Raw genomic sequence first — 18,955 nt, forward strand, 5'->3', positions numbered from 1 at the left:
AGGTGGGCTACAGGAAACCTAAAGAAGTGAAAAACTGCTGTGTTAATTGGCAGTGAAGGAGGACTGAGAGAAAAAAATGAGAGGAGAAGAAAGAAAAGGAAAGCTAACTCAGGAAAAATATGTTCCTGAAGTAAACAAGACAAAAATTTCACCTGTCCAGTGATGAGAGTAAGCAGAGCAATAAGGCATACCTGTGTGCTTTGCAAAATGCATTTGTTGCAGAATGAAAAGTGAAGTACATCACATGACTGAAGCACCTACGTTTAGGTACTTGCACACTCCTGTTTATGTAATTAATTACTGAAAATAAATAACAAAAGTTGGAACCATTAAAATCCAATATAAACTATGAAAAGCAGGATAAGAAGAGTATTATATTGCAGTAAGACTTCATTGAGAGGACAAGAAAATCAGTCTTGCTCTGACAAAACTGTAATATTACATTTGTGAAATATTGAGAACATTACTATTGGAAACAGCCAGCTCAAACACTCCAGGGAGCAGTTTGTTCTCTGTATTGCAATGACAACATTTGGTGTACAGTTTTGGCTAACAAATGAATAATAATTACACTGTAAGTATGGCTGTAAGCTCTGTTCTGTTTTGTGATATGATTCTTTTGTGTTACCACTTATGGGCTTAATCATTTTGGAACCGTGTTGTGGTACCATGTAGCAAAAGTCAACAGTGTAAGAAAGAGGACAATACTGTCTTCCATTTGAGCTCATGGTAAAAGATTTGTAAAATGATGAAAAGTAGAATTTGGTGGCAGTTGAGGTCATTCCAGATGAACAGCCATATTATTGAGGTCTAAACCCTTCAATGTACTTCTAGAAACCCAGACTTTTTCAGCGCTGCCATTAAATGGGTGGCAGTACTCACAAAACAGGGGAACAATGGGTTTGCACAGGATAATCTCAACTTTATTGCAAGGAGGGGTGATTATTTACTTATTTACTAACTGTATGTCTTTGTGTACTTTTGGGCTTAAGTAAGAGTTGTCTCTGACTCAAGAGATGGCTTTTCTTATCTGTAGAATCCCTTTAGTCCAGGCAATTTCTTTAATTCTCAAATGACCCTGCAGTCATCTGCTCAGAAAATAATCTTTTTCTCATGAGTCAAATGTCCTGAATCCTCCACTTCTACTCTGTGTATTTTTCATGAGCTAGACCAACACATATGATGATTTATCTATTATCATGTCATTGTATTGGACCCAACTTTGTCACTAGTCAGTGGAACAAGAGAGGCAACCATCAAAATCTAATGACTGTTCCTACTGCTCAAGAAACAATTGGCAGCAAATAACAGATATCACAGCCTGAAGTTCTGATGAAGCCTCCCAATTTATAGACTTGTCTCTCAGAACGCTGAGCAAATGCCACAAAAGATGTCTCTTACATTGACTTCTGGACTAATTCCATGAGATTTTCCCGGCTGTGGGGTTTGTTTTAGAAAGTTGGGATGCAGTAGTTTCTAGAAAGTGGGATGGCTTATTTTACACATTTGCTCTTCATGACCATCACTCCTTCCCACTTCTGCACAGATTTCCAGCACTGCTATTCAGTGAGTCTCAGTGTCAGCAGGTTGATGGAACTAATTCAGCTGGAAGAAAAAGATGGAATTATCACTTTTTCTAAACTACTCTTGTTCACTTGTGCATACCTGCTCTGCCTGCATGAGAGTAGACTGGGTACAGGTGTTAATGACTAGAGGAGGGAAATAATGAAGGCTGCTTAACCAGCATGTAGGATCGCATATAGTATACATAAAACCACAGCCACTTTTCAGTCAGGTACCACAGGCATGATGTGAACTGAACTCCTTCAGAGGTCCAGTTTAATGGTTTCTCTAGAATCAGAATCTAAATTGGTTTGTCACCACATCAGTTTGTGGGAAACAATCTTGTGGCTTTGTAGGAAAAATCTCTGTTCATGGCTGAACTGAAAAAGACAAGTGTGGCTGCCTGACACTAAACCTGTCCTCCCCACACAAACTGGAATTATTGGATGTAACAAGAAATTCACTTTAGTAAACTATTTATTTATATATTTTTTTATTTTTTGTTATCATCTAAACACGTATTTACTGACTGACTAAAATATGGTTTCTCATAATATCCATACCACAGGTCAGTTGCTCCGTCTGAAAATGTTTCGAGAGGACCATGGGTCTTGGATGACAATGTTCTTCAGTACCATCCTCTTCCTCTTCATTTTCTCTCACATTTATAATCTATTCCTCATTATGGCAGGGAATATGAGGTAAGTCACAGAGTTTTTTTTTCTGTCTGTTTTTCTCTAGAATGTATTCCACGGGAAACTTTTCATATTATGCTGCTTTAGAATGACCAAGAACTTACAAAAATGTAAATGCAGTAGTATTCACCATCATTTTTTTCTGGAACTCTTCTTTGTGAATGTAGGTAGAATAATAATTTCATTGGTTAATTTGCCAAGAGGATTACAGTTTCAGTTAGAAAAAGTGGAATCCTAGCCTATAACAACAGGGTACCCACGAACATTATGTAGAATTGCTTTGATTTGAAAGTATAGGTCATCAAATTTGAAGTTAGAACTTAGTAAATTAGAAGTGTAAACATTACTATTGTGTGTAATCAGAAAATTCAGAGGTAAAATTAAGAGAAATTGAAACATTCAAATTTGAGTAAAGACATGCTCCAAACATTAAATATGTAGCATAGTGCTGTTTTGATTGTGCAAAATAATGCTTTCTTATCTGGTTTGTTTAAAAGATTCTTAAAAATATAATTTAAATTTTTTTTTTTAACTCATGAGGTGCTCCAACAAGGTAACATTAAGGTTGATTGATGTATGAATAGCTGTCTGTTCTGTTTGGATTCATTTTAATTTGAGCTTTTAATTTGAAATTATTGGTTTAAGAAAACTTGCTTTCTCTTGTACTCAAAATCATTTCGATTTTTTGTGAGAAAACCTGCATCATTAGTCAGGCAAAATTAGTTAATAGACAGAGTTCATTAGATGTGTTGTTTATGAAAACCAAGATAGCATCTGAGGAGTTTTTAGCAAGAAATAAGAAAGTCCAAGTATATTTGAGTTGAAGAGCAGTGTCAAATAGTTGAATGACTTGTTTTTAAAAAAATGTCAGAGGTAAGTCAACAGAATCTGATAGTGTTATTTAATGGACTTTTATGTCTGTCAACAAAAATACACAGTGTATGGAGTTCTCTTAACAATGAGACATAAAACAAACATTGATTGGGTGTCACTGAATGAACTTGAATGGAGACCAGCTGGGGTAATCGTGTGGTATGAAGACTAATTGTATTGATTCAAGCAAGGTGAATAAAGCAGCGGAATCACTCAGTATTTTAGGAGAGAAATGATCAGGAAATGATGTGGTAAATATGAATAGGTGCCTAATAATAGGCAGAATAATCCTCCCTGCAGTGGAGAGGGTGGGAGCATTGCAGCTTTCTTTCTTCCCTATTTACACAGTCTATTATTGGTACTATGTTAAGATTTATATTTGGTATTTCTAAAGCTCCAGGAGCTATAACTAGCTATTAATCAAAGCATTAACTGCTTTGAAAGCTTGGCTTATATCTGGAAATCAGAGTTCATTTGTCCTTGTCAACATTCCTGTTCCTCCTATCTGTTACACACTTCCATTAGCTGCACTGAGAAGATTGTGTGGCAGTCGTTGTCCAAGTTCATGGAAATAGGCACAGGCTATTACTAAAATGGCTGGTGTCAGTCGATCTACTCTCTCACTGTGAAGTCTCTCCTTGACTGGAACTGATGCTAGCTTCAGGTTTGTCATGATCATTTTGGGAAACTGACTGTGCTGTTCTAAGGAATCACCCTGATTTTCCAAAATGTGATAAATGCTTGGTAAAGCTGTTTTAGGTGTCCATTCCGATAAAAAGGCATTAAGTAGGTAAGGAACAAAATGTTTCAGTTTCAAACTGCACAACTTAAAACATCAGTTAAACTGAACTGTCCTCTCAAAGTCAAGGTAGAACAATGTGCAATACTTTTGAAAATAGCATTTCTTCAACAAAAGACAAACATTGTCAAAGCCAAATATTTCACATCAATATAATAAAATGTTTTAAAGTGTGGTTTATCTTTCCTGAGTAAATATAATACTCATGAAAGCCATTTAATGGTACTTCTGTCTATGTGTTTTGACACAGTGCCTTACTGAAATGGCTGGTATCAGAGAAACTGGTTTCCAGACGGAAGGTCAGAGTCCACCTGCTGCATGAAGGTTATAGTCTCTGTAGAGACAAACAGTTCCCACACCTATGAGATTCTGTGAAACGCAGGCACACAGAATACATATCATTTTAATACAAGACCTGTAAAAGACTTAAAATTACTTTCCTTGAAATTGAGGAGAAAAAAAAAAAAAAAAAGAACAGTTCTTAATGTATTTGCTCCTTGCTGTGCTCTTGTTCAGCTTGCCCTGTCCGCTGCCAAGAGAGTGATTCTGAAAAGTACCTATATGTCAGACATTTGATATTATTAGTGAAAATTCCTCGGTGGCTTGTGAGTAGGAGAATCCTTTGTCTTGCATGTGCATGCCTGTGTAGATGATCACAGCAGAAGTAATGTCCTGCTGAGGACTTGAGAAACTAATGCCAGGAGTGCTTTCTATGTTACCATCTCTAAGAAGGTATATTTTACATTTGTCAAGAGTATTTCTAATAAGTATTTTTGAAGACATTTCAGTTAATGTGTATCTTAATGTGGTAAAGTTAAAAAGGCTGAATGTATTCCTTAAAAAAAGGGTAATTGTTGGGACTATAGGTTGCTAGGAATAGTGAAAACTGAATAAATTGCTGATATTTGAATATACGAGAGCTGCCACAAAAGTAATGTTTCCTACTTTATTAGGTTGTCCCATGACATCAAAGGTAGATGTGTGTGGTATGGCAGTAGAGACTGACACTATCTCATTTTGTTTTTTTGCTGTGTGACAGATGGCAGTAGAGGGACAGTCCGATAAAATTGGTGTCTGACATGGAAGTGTGGATGAAACAAAAGTGTGTCATTGAATTACCCCATGCAGAAAAAAATGGCACCCATTGACATTCATTGATACTTGCTCAATGTTTCTGGAGACCAACCAGTGGATGTGAGCACAGTAAGGTGGTGGGTGGTGCATTCCAGCAGTAGTGACAGAAACTCTGGGTCACCTCCACTGTTGCAGATTTTTACAGGTGTGAAATGCAGGTTCTTTTTCACTGCTGGTGAAAATGCACAGCTAATGGTAGTGATTATGATGAAACAATAGTAGTGTTGTATTTTAATAATTAATAATTAAATGCTAAAATAAACAATAATTAATAATTTAATAATAATTTGCTCTATCAAATGGTGTTCTTGTTTACTTAGTATCTACTTCACTTTCCATGGAAATAAATACGCATCACTTTTGAAATGACCTATGCATATCAGTGATATTTCTTTTTAGGGACTTCACAGTTCATTACATTGACCCACTGCAAATTCAGTTGTTGCTCTTTTAGTCAGAGTTGAACATCTGGTTGAGGAAACATGTTTCAAAAGCTGCCTGACAACGACCTGTGACTATTTTTGCTTCTTATTTCCGATAACAACAAGCAGAAGCCTAACTGGGTACAAGGCCTGAGAAAAACACAGCGTTCAATGGAAAATTTCTCTGTCAGGATCATGGCAAACCTTCTCACACTGTGGAAAACCAGACTATGAAGACAGAAAAAGGAAAGAATGTCGACTTTATGCATGATAGTTTAACCCAGGGCTGAAGATAGAGTTAAAATTAAAGCTTTTGCATTCAGGCCTCATCTTACAGAGTGTGTGTCACTTAAGTGCTAGGTAATTGTAGCTAGGGGACTTTTTTGCTAAGGATGTTTTTCATTACTTACCAAACCATTCCTAAGTACTCAAAAAGCATGAAGTGCCAATGTAAGACGTTACTAACAAGTATGTGTTACCATATGAAGGCACAGGAGGGTTGAAGGACAGGCTTCAGGAAAAAGATAGTTGGTCTAACTGGTGGAAAAGATGTAGAAAAGAGAGGTTAAACGATCCAGAGGTAGGAAGGTTCACCCATTATTCAAATGGTTTCAAGATCTGGAGCAGCACAATTCGGCCAGGATAGAGAAGCAGTCAACTGGAAAGCAGGACCTGTCAAAGCTGCTATGAGAACAAGATATAAAAAGCTGTTCTTTGTAAGTGAAAGTAACATTAAGGAGTGCTTCATGCTCAAGTAAGGAGAGAAGATTTATTTTACAATAGTTGCAATACTTGGGACACAATAAAAACCAATTGTAAGGTTTCAGGAAAAAATATGTGTCTCCAGAGGCTGAACTGTGCAGTGGGAATGAGGCCATTTCATTTCCTCTGCAATTTGAGGCATTGAAGTAGTAAGAAGGGCATTGCTGAGTACGTATTTTCAATGGATGTGCATCTGCATTAGCCACTAATACAGTTCACAGAGAGGGAGACTCTGGTACACTTTGGTGTGATGCACATTGGTCCAAGGAAATATTGCAAATTGTGCAGTGGTTTAGTGTGCATGAATAGAAGAGCCTTGTCAGAACATTGAGGCCTGTCATACTTGTGCACAGTGGTGCTCTGCGCAGTGTGCCCATGAGGTCTAGTATATAGACTAGCCAACATCTAAAGTGGTCTTAGCACTTTGTAGGACCAGCTATAATCCAGCTCTACCTGATGCATGGAAAACTAGAGCTGTGTTGGGCTATTGAATTCTAAGGGCTTTCCCAGTGATATATCACAGCTATCAGATCCAGTCAGGTGGCAAGCTTCAGAGTGCTCTCCCTTCTGAATGCCTTCCTCAATTGCCTGTTACAGGGACACCCTATGCTACTTTACCAGAGATCTGATTTCTGCCACTTGTCTTCAGACTTGCAGCCTTTATTTTTGAAAATAATGTGGCAATGATGTTCAAACCTCGGGTAGTGAAGTCAGCTGTCTGGCAACTTCTGCATGGTGCCAGAGAGCTTTCTCACATTTTCTGCCTTCTAACCTGAAGGTTTGTCCCAGGGCAGTCCAGTGGAATGTAAGATACTTATCTTGCATTTTCCTTCCTACATTTGGCTATTTCTGATTTCTATTTTGGAGACTGAGTGATATGATTGAACAAACTAGATCAGGATTTCATTAAAATTTAGGGGTTATAATGTGCTGGTGAGAGCTGATAGGATTTTAAAAATGATGACTCTGCAAAGACCTTGTCTTTTGAAGCAGATGAAGATCTCTTTCAGTTAAAAAGCCAAAAGCAATGGAAAGGCAGTAGTTCCCGCCTTTACCTTTTATTATCTCTTGTGTTGCAGAGTGACCAAACTCACAGATGTTCTTGGAATCCCTTCCATGGCCACAGCCACTGCTGGAGGACTGATAAGCATCATAGTGGTCTATTCTGTGTTTCAGTACTGTATGTCTCCAGTACCAGTTTTTCACAAGGCATGCTGGTATTCAGTTCCAGCTTGGTTTCACAGGTAGAGAGGTTCTTGTCTGCAAAATGAAGCTTAACATAAATGTATTGTGCAGTGCATGAGGACTGCAAGGTGTCACAGAAAATGCCACTGTTGTGTGGCAAACCTCTGAATCCAGGGCCTGAAGTTGTGAGGCCTATCAACACTTTTTAGTTCAGAGGTTTGAATTTAATTTTCAGTGCCCGTTTAACCTGTCCAGCAGATTGGGGCCATCTTACATCAGAGCATCCATCTATTTTAATCATAAGCATAGGCATATACATGTGATTCAAGCCTTACTTATTCTAATTAGCACTATCATGACATCTACCAAATAATTTTGGTTACTGCCTGAAGTCTCATCAACTTCTGACCCTTTGCAGTGAGCTTGTAGAACACTGATTAGCTTTGTGATATCTGAACATGTAAGATGAGTCTGGCTGAGATGCAGGTAGGAAGCTGTGCTATCTCTTCTATGAAACCACCATTGAATGCTTTTTTGAAAAGTGTTTTGTGGGTTTATTTGTGAAGCAGCATTTTAGATTCTAGGAATTTTGCAGTGATTTTAGGCACTGAGAAACCTAAAAGTTAAGAAACAGGTGTTTTGTTTTGTTTTGTTTTGTTTTTTAAATTTAACTCTGTATTATAAGCTTTTTTTAATTAAATGGGAAAGATGCTTTGTTTGCAGAGGAAAGGAAAAAAAAGAACATTGGTAGTGTTCTGTGAGACTGCGTTTTCAGTTTCCCAGTGTATTCCAAAAAGGCCCACGTGATGGCAGCAAAGGGCATAGTTTAACAGCAAAAAGCTAAATTCAGTGCAATTTTTTTTTTTTCTTCTGGATTTTTGTGTGTCACAGCTTCACGGTCCCTAATTTATATTATTCTCCTTTGAAGGAATTCTGAGTCTTCAGCTGTGCAGGAATTATCCCTTATTTTTCTCTTTGCTATTTAATTTTACATGCTGAACATGTTGAGATAATCTAAATTGGTACCAAAATGTATTGACATTTTTCCAACTGTATTGCATTTCAGTGGAGAACATATGGCCTAAAGGAAATTTCTTCTCTTCTTTGAGAGCCCGTGTCAGTAAATAATGCCCTAATATTTAAAATTATTACACAGTGATATATTTTTCATGTGCCATCCAAAAGTCAGAGTTGTATCTGCTTCCCTCCCAAATGTCAGCTGTCTCAGATGAATCAATTTCCAGCCGACCATTGGATGTTGAGATGCATCATTATTCAGCATTTCAAAGTGTCATTACAGTTGGAGAAGCCAGCTATTTTTCTGTTGCTAATTGTGACATTACAATGCCTGTCACGATTGTCTTCTTTGAGTGCTGGATGTGTCAAGAGAAGGTTTGGAGTGAATTTACTACCTGTACTGTCAATGGGTTTCAGTTATTACTATAAAGCACTACGAGAAAGTATACATTGGTGAGCTTGTATCTTTTCTTGTAGCTTATATCTCACATAGAAAAGGTGTGAAATTGAAATACAGTTTACATTAATAGCAAAACTTCCTTTAATTGTGTTCCTTTAATTAATTTTAACTTTCTTTTTGAAGAGGACTCTGTTTAAGTGATTAAATTATTTGGGATCCAATTCCAAATTTTTTTTCCCCCTGTTGCAACTACATAGAAATAATTGTGTTCCTAAAAATGTTTATTTACTGAAGACTTTACACCATATCGTATTCAGGATTCAGACTTTTAGTTTCTTTGTTTGCTTTTCAATGACTGTAAGATCACTAGCCTAATTTTTTTGCAAGTTTTAAGAACAAATAGGAATATGTTTTACTAACTACTGTTACTGTTCTATAGAACTACAACGTCTATGGTGGGTTTGTATTAGTCTTCCAGACCACATTCATAGGCATGTCTTGTCTATCCAATCATATTTAATGACCTCTACATTGGTGTATCCTTTGTCTGTATCTGTTATATCAGATTTTTATACCACAGTCATCTTAAATGGCAAAATGTAAACAATTTTGTTTTGTTTCACTCTACTCTGTTGTTAAAACACCCAGATAGAGAAAAGATCCTAATATTTGTCCCTACTCAGTTGGTAAAGATTATTACATCACACTGTGACTTTCAGAAGTGTCAAGCTTTTGTGAACTGCCGGAAGGAAGGATTTCAAAACCATAAGTCTGCTATACTGTTCTCAGAGACTAATCCTTGTGGGCACTGTGAGCCTTTCCCAGAGTATGCAGAAAATGAGGACACTCTTGGAAGACACATAGGCTAACGTAGGCTGTGACAGATGCACCCTGTGTAAAGATATACTGAGAGCAGAAAGTTGTAAGAATACAACTTCTACAGTGCTGCTTCAAGAAAGCAGATGGCTGCAGTCTTTAAGTGCTCTTCAGGTGAGGCTTTTCACTGCAGGTTCTCATCCTAGCTGTGACCGTAAGGCACAGGTGTCTTGGGAGACCGCATGAGCAAAAGAAACCACGTTTTCTAAGGAGCTGTGATTGAAGAGTCTCTTGAGTCAACATCAGTACGTGAAATTCGAAGTTTACTTAATTTTTTTCCAAACAAGTTCAAGCTGTTTTAACGTTTATAGCTACATTTACTCTCAGCCATATCACCTGGTAGAAAGTACCTCTCGGTTCCATGTGATAAATCTGCCATATTACTTCTATTTTCTGTTAAGTATACTTCAACAAGCTGCTTCTTTTCCTGAGCAAGGAAGCACCAGAGCAAAAAAGAAAAAAAAATGTTTAGGTTAGCTGTAATTAGAAGATGATAATTCTGAAATCCTAGGCCCTTGAAAGATTGAAAAATTAATTCCCCAGTCCACATTCTTGGTGCAGGCAGAGAACAAAGCAGATTGCTGAATGACTTCAATAGGATCCTCACAGAACCTGGGCTGGGTGGATGTAAAGCAAGCTATAAAAGAGATCCCTTATTCATAAAGAAATCTAAAGATCCTGCTTGTGATCAGAAGGATCACAGCCACAAAAACTGTGGTGCAGTTGGAGCTGTGTTATTATAAAGCATAATGCAGGTAGATCAGTCTGAAAGCCGTACTAATCAATGATGGAATGACTAAAAATTATCCAAGCCAAACCATTTTCCTGTTAATTCTGTGGGGTAGCTTAGGCCAAACCATAGAAATTTAAGTTATGGAAATCAGTTTTAGAAAGAGTTCTCCATCAAGACATAGGCAAAGGACCCAGGCTGGCAGTTGGGTACTTATCATGCTTACCATCTGTTTTAGTTTGAGGGGCTGGTTAGTGTTAAGGTAAGAACTGTAGAATATTGTATAACCACTATAGAACAGTGGTTGCACTATTCTAAAACCCCCTTTCTTTAAGAGCTTTTTCTCCATTCTAATGTTAATGGCTGGCTTTAAGAAGGTTGTCCCTGATCAGAGATGCCAGAGGGAAGAACTGTTAAGTGCTGAATGCAGCCAGACCTGTTAGCTATGAGCAGGAACTACAAAGGGTGCTGGCAGCTGTCCTGGGAAAAGCTTGTGAGGGACAGCAGCCTGTCCAGCACCTGAGGGGCTGCAGGTTGGACAGAGAAGCAAGTAGCCCTGAGGCTGTGACACAGATATCCTGTGGTGTTGCTGTGGTGACACTGATGTGACTTTGGGAGTGTCTGAGGGCTCGGTAGACTGATTCCCCTTTCCTCTTTCACAATATAGATGTACTGTGCTGTATATAACTGACTAAATGAATTGATGATGGCATTATGGCATTGTACCTTATGCAAAAATTCACTTATACTACTGTTATATATTTCATATTTTCTTTTATTTTTTATTAGAAGTATTGTGATTGAAAACAATCATTTCATCACAAATGAAAACATTCAAAGTGTCCATTGATATTTTGGTACGAATGTGAAGAGTCCATGAATCCAAGCATCATGAGGGAAATGTAAACGTTTGGTTTTTGATGATACAGTAAATTTACCAATACAAAAAATGATGTGTTCTCATTCACCTCAGAAAAAAAAAAAGACACATTTTTCTCTACCCATCCTGTGGGCACTCACTGACATGTATTTTCCTTTTTGAAGGGACAGGTAATGGCTATAGCACTGCTTTGTTTTTTTTTTTCATACCACTCTGGATTGAATTGATGTGTAGACACAGATAGTGCATTACTTTAATTACACTATGCCATTGTAACTGCAGTGCTGTCTGTTAGGATTTGTGAAACTATTCACTTCTGTCAGACCTCTTGCCATTTGAGGAACCACAGCATTCCTACTGCTCATGTCTTGTTTTCTTTGCCTGTGAAATAGAAGCGTTCAGTCTCCCGGAGACTGAAATACTTTGCTCTAACCCATACTCTTAAGTTCCAAATTAAAAAAAAACAACGAAGATCCCTGTCTAATGTTAGTAAGATCCATAGCAGCTCATGATGTGGAGCCATTTGCCTATAGGCTGAAGGCCCTAAGAAACGTGTAGGCACGTTAGGATATAGGTCTGTCAAAATGACCTGGGCGTCTTCTTGTGTCTTCTTTCATAAGAAATCCTTGGGTGATGTTTTCTCAATATAAACAAGAAATCTGTAAAGCTGTAATCTGTACTTCCAGGACCCTTGTCCTTTGCTAGCATAATGAAAAGCTAGCATTGGGCCATATCTTCTGCTGGGCAGACTCTTGGAACTGCTGCCACTCCCTTCAAAAGCTGGTCCATCCATGTTTTTCTCCCATTTGTTTTAGTTCATATGAGGACATACACGTAAATACAAATACAGTTTTAATAAAGAATAATTTAATAATTAGTGCTTCCATTAAAAGCAGATTTTAAAGAAGGAAAATGCTTCTTGGCACTTTTCATCCCTCTTCACTTTGGCTGGATCCCTTCTAAGATATCAAATACCTGGAATGTAAAAACATGTAGTGCAGCTGGCATCCTAGTGAGACGTTTGCTTGCGCTAGGTACTGCTGCTGTATTCTGCTTTTGTGGGGAGCAGACAGCCCACCTGTCCCCATCACCTCTGCCAGCAACAGAGTAGGTGGGAGCAGCAGATGGGCAGGCAGCCTGTTCCCCAGCCTAGTGAGGCTGCTGCACATGGAAGCCAGGACAGAGAAGATAAAAGGTTAGAAAGTAGTAGTTTCGGAAGAAATTTTGCAGGCATTTGTTTCCCTGGGCAGCAGCAGCAGCTGATTTAATTCAGAGAAATTTGGCCCATGTCCTGCTACCTTGGGGAACAACTGAGACAAAGTTGCTGTTAGTGCCCTTCCCCAGGCCCTCTATGTATTTAGCGTCTCACTTTGGAATGTGGCTGTTTGTGTGAGCGCTTAAGTTAGGCCGTATGAGGTTATGGCCCTGGTGCTTGTGGTTAAACTGCAATGTGTGCATTTTCTTCATCTTTCAGTAGTACAAGGGAGAATAGAAGAAAACAAAATACTAAGTTTGTTCTCAGAGCGTGTATTGTTTGAGTTTATTCAAGCATTCACAATTGTAGTACCTCCCAAAAGTACATACATTTATAAAACCTATTTTGTTGTCTTGAAAAGTCAGAGCACAGAATTTTTTATAGAAATGTCCCAGTTTAACAAGTGATAATTCATGTCTCTGTGTAGCTTTATCTAGTGCTGTAACCATCAATCAACCTAAAACTACAAGTGTAACAGAAATAAATTGCCCATTAAAAGACCTAATTACCTGCTTTTTTCAGAAATTCACGTGTCCTGGCCTTAATTTCCAATTTTCGAATGGGAAAAAAGGCAGTAAATTTGAGGAAGGAGGTTTTTTTTCAGAATTTGGTATAGAAAATCTGGTCAGCAGAAATACTGAAGAAGTTATAGGTGTGGGTTTTTTTGTTTTGTTTGTTTGTTTTGTTTTGTTTTTTATTTCTTCCCAGTTTACTCCTGCACTGCATGGGAATTGAATTGCCAGGGCATGGCCTGAACCAGTGATTGAGCACCAGATGAGAAGGCATCGCTAACCCAGGGAGCTCAGGTGTAAGTAGTGCACCTGAGCAGTTGGAAGGGTCTGAGTCCACCTTTTCTCACTCTCACTTAAGGATTAGCAGCCAAGGGAAATAGAAATTGTGCTTTTCTCAATCTGTTGCTGGGTGTTAGAAAGGATGAGCTACTTTTCTTTATTTTTCATATTCCATTGCTCCATAGTACTTGTATCCCGGCAGAAGACATTGCCTTCCTTTGCTCCAGAACTATTCAGATATATCTGTTTTTTCTTCCTGCTCTGGGTCTTCTTGCCAAATCTTGAGTTCTTTAGTTAGAATACCTGTTGGATGAGATAGGACTCTTGCTCAGTAGTAACTGCAAAATTCTGCTTGCTTTTTATTCAGCCTTCTTCAAAAAAAACTTTAGCTTTATCTCTGTTGTACTCATCTACAGATTTTTGAGGTGAACTGAATTTTTATGTGCAACAATAGCATCCAGAGTTCTGAGATTTGACTTACTGCTTGTTTTTATTTTTTGTTATTTGTTCTCAACTTGCATATTGTGTTGTTTCAGCATCCAAATGGTCTTCACACTCAAATAAGTTCTTGAAAGTTTTCTTATGTCGTCCTATGGTAGTGATTTTATTTATCTTATGTCTGCTTGTGAGCTTTACTTGTCTTTCCAACTGCCTGCTGGTAAGAAAGTGAGGTCTTCAGTAATTTACAAATTCAAAAGGTTTAGATTAGGACATTGCTGTACAATTTAAGAACTTAAATGCTTTACGCATTCTTCTAGCTTGGCAGCCAAAACAGCAATTACAGCACATCAGTGCAGTTATCCAAAATAATAAAACAGTGAGTGCTTACTATAAAGTGTTAACAAACCCAAAATTCTTCAAGAATTCAAAGACTATTTTGACTAATGTACACATATCTACTTACGACAGTACTTGATAGCAGAAGAAATTGCTGAATTCATGAAAATAATTTTTTATAATGCATGTTCCCACGGCTTTTTCCATTTAATTGTTCAATTAAATTTAGTGTTAAAGTGTTATAATTAACAAGTGTTATAATTAACAAGCCATTTTCAGTAATGTTTGGGCAAATTAGAGTTAGATTCACTGAGATGTTTGTTTCATCCATTATGTAGGATATTCTGTGAAAGGAAGAATAGACATTTTAGAATGTCTTGGTTGTGTTTGTGTGTGCTTAGGAGACAGGAATAATAAAGGTACGTGGTATTTTTGAAAAAATGGAGCAGCTCACCATCTACTGATGTATGCTTTTGACTAAAGATGTTACTGAATTTCTTATTTCAAGATCTTTTCTTTTAAAGTATATACTATACTTAATGCAGTTCACCTGTCTTGGAACAAATAAGTTTAAAAATAGCTAAGCATTAGATTCCAGAATTCTGTGGTGAAATAGTAGTCAAATATATGTGCAAAAAGGTTAATGTAAGCTGGGATACATTTTCCTATGCACTTTTTTTTTTTTTCCCATGCAAGATTTCCTACAGAAAATTCTTGAATGCTTTGCAGATAGATTAGAAATATTTTGCCTCCTACCTGCTATCACCTGGCAAAGGGTAAGTTGGGAACTTATTTTTAGAGACGTTTTTATTGTAAAAGAATCAGCATGACTGTGGCAGAGAGCACTGCTGGTTGTAAAAGTTATAATGAGGTGTTGAAACCATACGGTTAGATCCTATCTAAATGGAAGCAACCTGTAAAGACATTTGTGCTGAAATGTTTTTCAGTGACACAGGCTTTGAAAAGAAGAGTAAGGACACACAGTAGGTTCTGGTTCTTTCACATGATCTATTGTAATACTTCATTGTATTTAATGCCTAATGATAACTGAGAACATAAATTTATAAAAGTTAACAGCAGCATTTGGCAATTACAGTTAGCTCTTTATTGTTTCAGAAATGATAATACAATGAAAAGAACTTTTTTCTAGCCTTTAAAGCTTGCAAAGCTAAGAAAGGGGGTGTTCCCTTAGCACTTAGCCATCTGAAATATCAGGAGGGTCAATTACATTCTGTACTACGTAAGGCTCAGTAGGGAAACTTGCGCTGCATTTTTGTTCTTGTCTCAGATCAGCAGAGGCCAAGACCTCGCAGGCTCCCTGATGCCTCCCAGAGCAGCAGCTCTGCTCGTGAGCAGTACATTGGCAGTAATGGAATCTCACAGTTTTGGTTCTGTGACACCTGTTATTAGCGTCTTCTGTGAACTATGCTTCTTGGGCTTAATAGCAAGGCTTGCAAGATTGAAGGACAGAAAAAAGGAAATGTGCCCCAAAAGCCTGGAAGTTGTGATGGTTAAAATAGATCTTTTCTGTTTGCCTCTGGTCATAAATAGGTGAGGTCTCCTGGAGCACAAAGGAATCTTTTAGTCTTGTTCTGAGAGTTAGGTAGCTGATAATTAAGAATTGCTTTCTCACAAAACTTAGCATTCCCTGCGAAGCAGAATTCATATATGCATTCAAAACAGATGAGCATGAGTTAGGACAGAAAAAATTACTTGCAACAAAAAAATTCCTGCCACTAATTTGAAACACATGAGCTACAGCATAACACTACCACAGCCAATCCATCTGTGATCAACGCTTGTAACTCAGAAACTTTTTAGTTATTTCAGGTTGTTTCTTTTCCAAGAGTTGTCTGCCTCCTCCAGGAACTGGAGAGTAAATTGTCATGCTGTCAGAGTTAAGAACAAAAATCTTACGTCTCCTATCGCTGAAAGTTTCTGTATCCCAGAATGTTTCCACTCAGTGGACATTAAGATCCGGGTTCTCTCTCTTCTGCCTTAATATGCAGTGAATCGTAAGCAGAGTGCATACAGTGTGAGAGAGATTGCTTGAGTTCTTTGTAGCCATTTGCAGTGCAGTATTCATCGCTAAATAATTTTTTTTTTTGTTCTGTTTACCACAAAATGAAGTTAGGTTTTACATATTAAAAATGAAGGCTAGGAAATTTGAATTGGTTCTAGGGTCTCTGTGGTTCTTTCCGTATGTATTCCTGTCCTTTTCTCTCAGTAACTGTATAATCTTTCAAAGAAGAACACAGACATTGGAAATGGAGAGACTTCATGTCTCTTAGATGCTCTAGGACCATCTGTAAGAGCCTGTCTAGTGGTCTTAAGATAAGTAACTCAGTCTTTGATCAGTTGACCTGTATTCATGACACTTTCTGTCACCTTGTGACAAAGGCAAAATTCTAGTTTTTGGGGTCTCTCAGGGTTCTGCTCTTAACTGAGTAACAGGTTTTGTCTCTAAGACCCCACCTGGAATGCTGCGTTCGGTTTCTGGGCCCCCAACAGAAAGGACGTAGGCCTGTTGAAGTGAGCTGAGAAGACAAGGCTCTGGGGAGACCTTATAGCCACCTTCTTGTACCTAAAGAGGGCCTACAGGAGAGCTGGAGAAGAACTCTTTATCAGAGGGTGTAATGTCAGGACAAGAACTAATGATTTTAAACTGTAAGTGGGAAGGTTTAGATTAAATATTAGGAAGAAATTCTTTACAGCCCAGAGAAGCTATGGATGTCCCATACCTGGAAGTGCTAAAGGCATGTTGGACTGAGCTTTGAGCAATCTGGTCTAGCAGGAGATGACTCTGCCCAGGGCAAAGGATTGGAACTAGATGATATTTAAGATTCCTTCCAAACTAAACCATTCTGTGATTCTGTAAGATATGTGAAAGCATACAGAAAAGGGCAACAAAGCAGTAAAAAGGCTGGAAGGCATGTCCTGTGGGCAGAGTTTGAGAACACTTGGATTGCCCAGTGTGAAGAAGAAGGGGCTGAGAAGTGACATCATTTCTCTCTGCAACTTCCTGAGAAGGGAAAGTGCAGGGGAAGTGCCAGGCTCTTCTCCCTTTTAACTGGTGACAGGATGCTCAGGAATGGCACAAAGCTGTTCCAGGGCAGGCTCAGGAAAAACCTGTTTACTATAAAGGTGATCAAATACTGGAACAGGCTTCCTAGTGAGGTGGTAGACACCCTGAGCCATTCAAGCCAACTTTGGATAATGCCGTTAATAATATGCCTCAAATTTTGGCTGGCACATTCCAAATTAACTGTTTTATTCATTGGATGTTAGAGAAATGTTGTCTTCAGTGAGATAAAAATTCATTTTGTGCTCATAAGAAGTGGTAGTTGAGAGCCAGTGTTGCCTTTTTGTTTTCTGTATGCAAAACTATAAACTGTTTCGAAATTATACAAGCAAAATTAAGACGGCTAGGGGGCACTGTGGCTAAACATTTGTAATCTGCCTTTTAGCCGGTACTGATTTACTTGTCTGACATAAATTGTACTTCAGAATTAACAACAGGTATAAAGTTGCCCCTCATGTATTTTGCTGTTCCTAGAACACATTTACGTTGCTATTAAATATATGCTGTTTCTGTTCTTGAGCTCTTTTGAGCAAAGAGTAAAAACGTATAGAACTAAGTATTGGTGAATTCCTACAAAATATTCAGTGTAAACCATATGTGAATTCTCAAAAAAAAAAAAAAAAAAAAAAGAATCACTTTAAAACTGCATGTTTTCAGATGCTGAAATCTTCTATCTGTTAATCACAGTTGCTTACCTAAACAAACATGTATAACTAGTGATACTATGTCTGTGAAAGGAATGTCATGGCAATCTTCCAAAGAAAGATTCCAGATTTTGATTTACTGAGAATAGCAGATTCTAAACATGCAAGCTTGGATTTAGGATCAGATCTTGTTATCAAGATTTCCCCAAGAAATGCCCTAGCCCTCATATGGCCTCATTTAAACCAGCTGAACAGCCTACTGTAAATCAGTGTTCATATGGGTAAAATAGACTGAATCTGTCCATAAGTAAACTGATACGAGTTAGAAAGTCAGGTGCCAGTTAACTCTAAATCACAAGGTAATCTTTGCTGAATATGTCACTTATGCATAGATAATGGAAAAAATAGGTAGGCTGTACGTGGTCTTTCTTTGAATGTACAAAGGAAAGTATATTGAGATTCTTAAGGGCTGTGCTGCAATTTAAGGTAAGTGATTGAGTGCTGGCTTTTGTTTCCTGGATTAAAAACGGTGAAGATCAAATAAAGCATTATATTATCTTTCATGATTCCAGTGTTCATGATTTTATTTTTTTTATCGGGATGCAGCATGGCTGTACATATGGCTCTTCAATGCAAGGTTTACATCTGACATGTGTGAGTGCTTTTATCTACATAAATCACGTACCAATTAACTACTGTTACTTAATTACGCCATCCATTTGGTGGAATCATTTATTTATCCCACCTAATTTGGTTTGTGCTGGTTACTGTTCACAGTTGTGTGGTTCAGCTGGGATTAGTTTCAAGCTGTGTGTTGCAGCTGCACCATGACTCAACTGTTCTCTCTTTTGTCTCTTATTCAGGAAGGTGACAAGATAAGTAACAGCTGAGCTAGTTATCAGTTGTGAGTTTATTGGTGGATTGAATGCATGCTTAAGGCAAAGATAAAATGATTTCTGTCGTTAGGGATTGGGAATTTTCCTCTTCAGGCTGCTTATGATTGAGCCTATTGTTCTTGATTTTTGGCCTTGTTATTTTTCAGTGTCATTGAAAAATGTCTACACCTTTGC

The 18,955-nt window shown here is 37.9% G+C and overlaps 1 protein-coding gene across 3 annotated transcripts in view; it reads left to right on the forward strand.

Moving 5' to 3' along the window:
* The window catches only part of TMEM117 (transmembrane protein 117), a 202,033-nt gene that overhangs the window by 37,575 nt on the left and 145,503 nt on the right, over positions 1–18,955 (forward strand). For all 3 annotated transcript variants that reach the window (XM_085219810.1, XM_085219824.1, XM_085219817.1), the window contains exon 3: positions 2,132–2,264. In XM_085219810.1, coding sequence (XP_085075936.1) covers positions 2,132–2,264 — 133 coding nt within the window. The remainder of the gene's footprint in view (positions 1–2,131; positions 2,265–18,955) is intronic.

This window comes from Meleagris gallopavo, chromosome 1 (genome assembly GCF_905368555.1).
Source record: "Meleagris gallopavo chromosome 1, MGAL_WU_HG_1.1, whole genome shotgun sequence".
In the NCBI taxonomy this organism is placed as follows: Eukaryota; Metazoa; Chordata; class Aves; order Galliformes; family Phasianidae; genus Meleagris; species Meleagris gallopavo.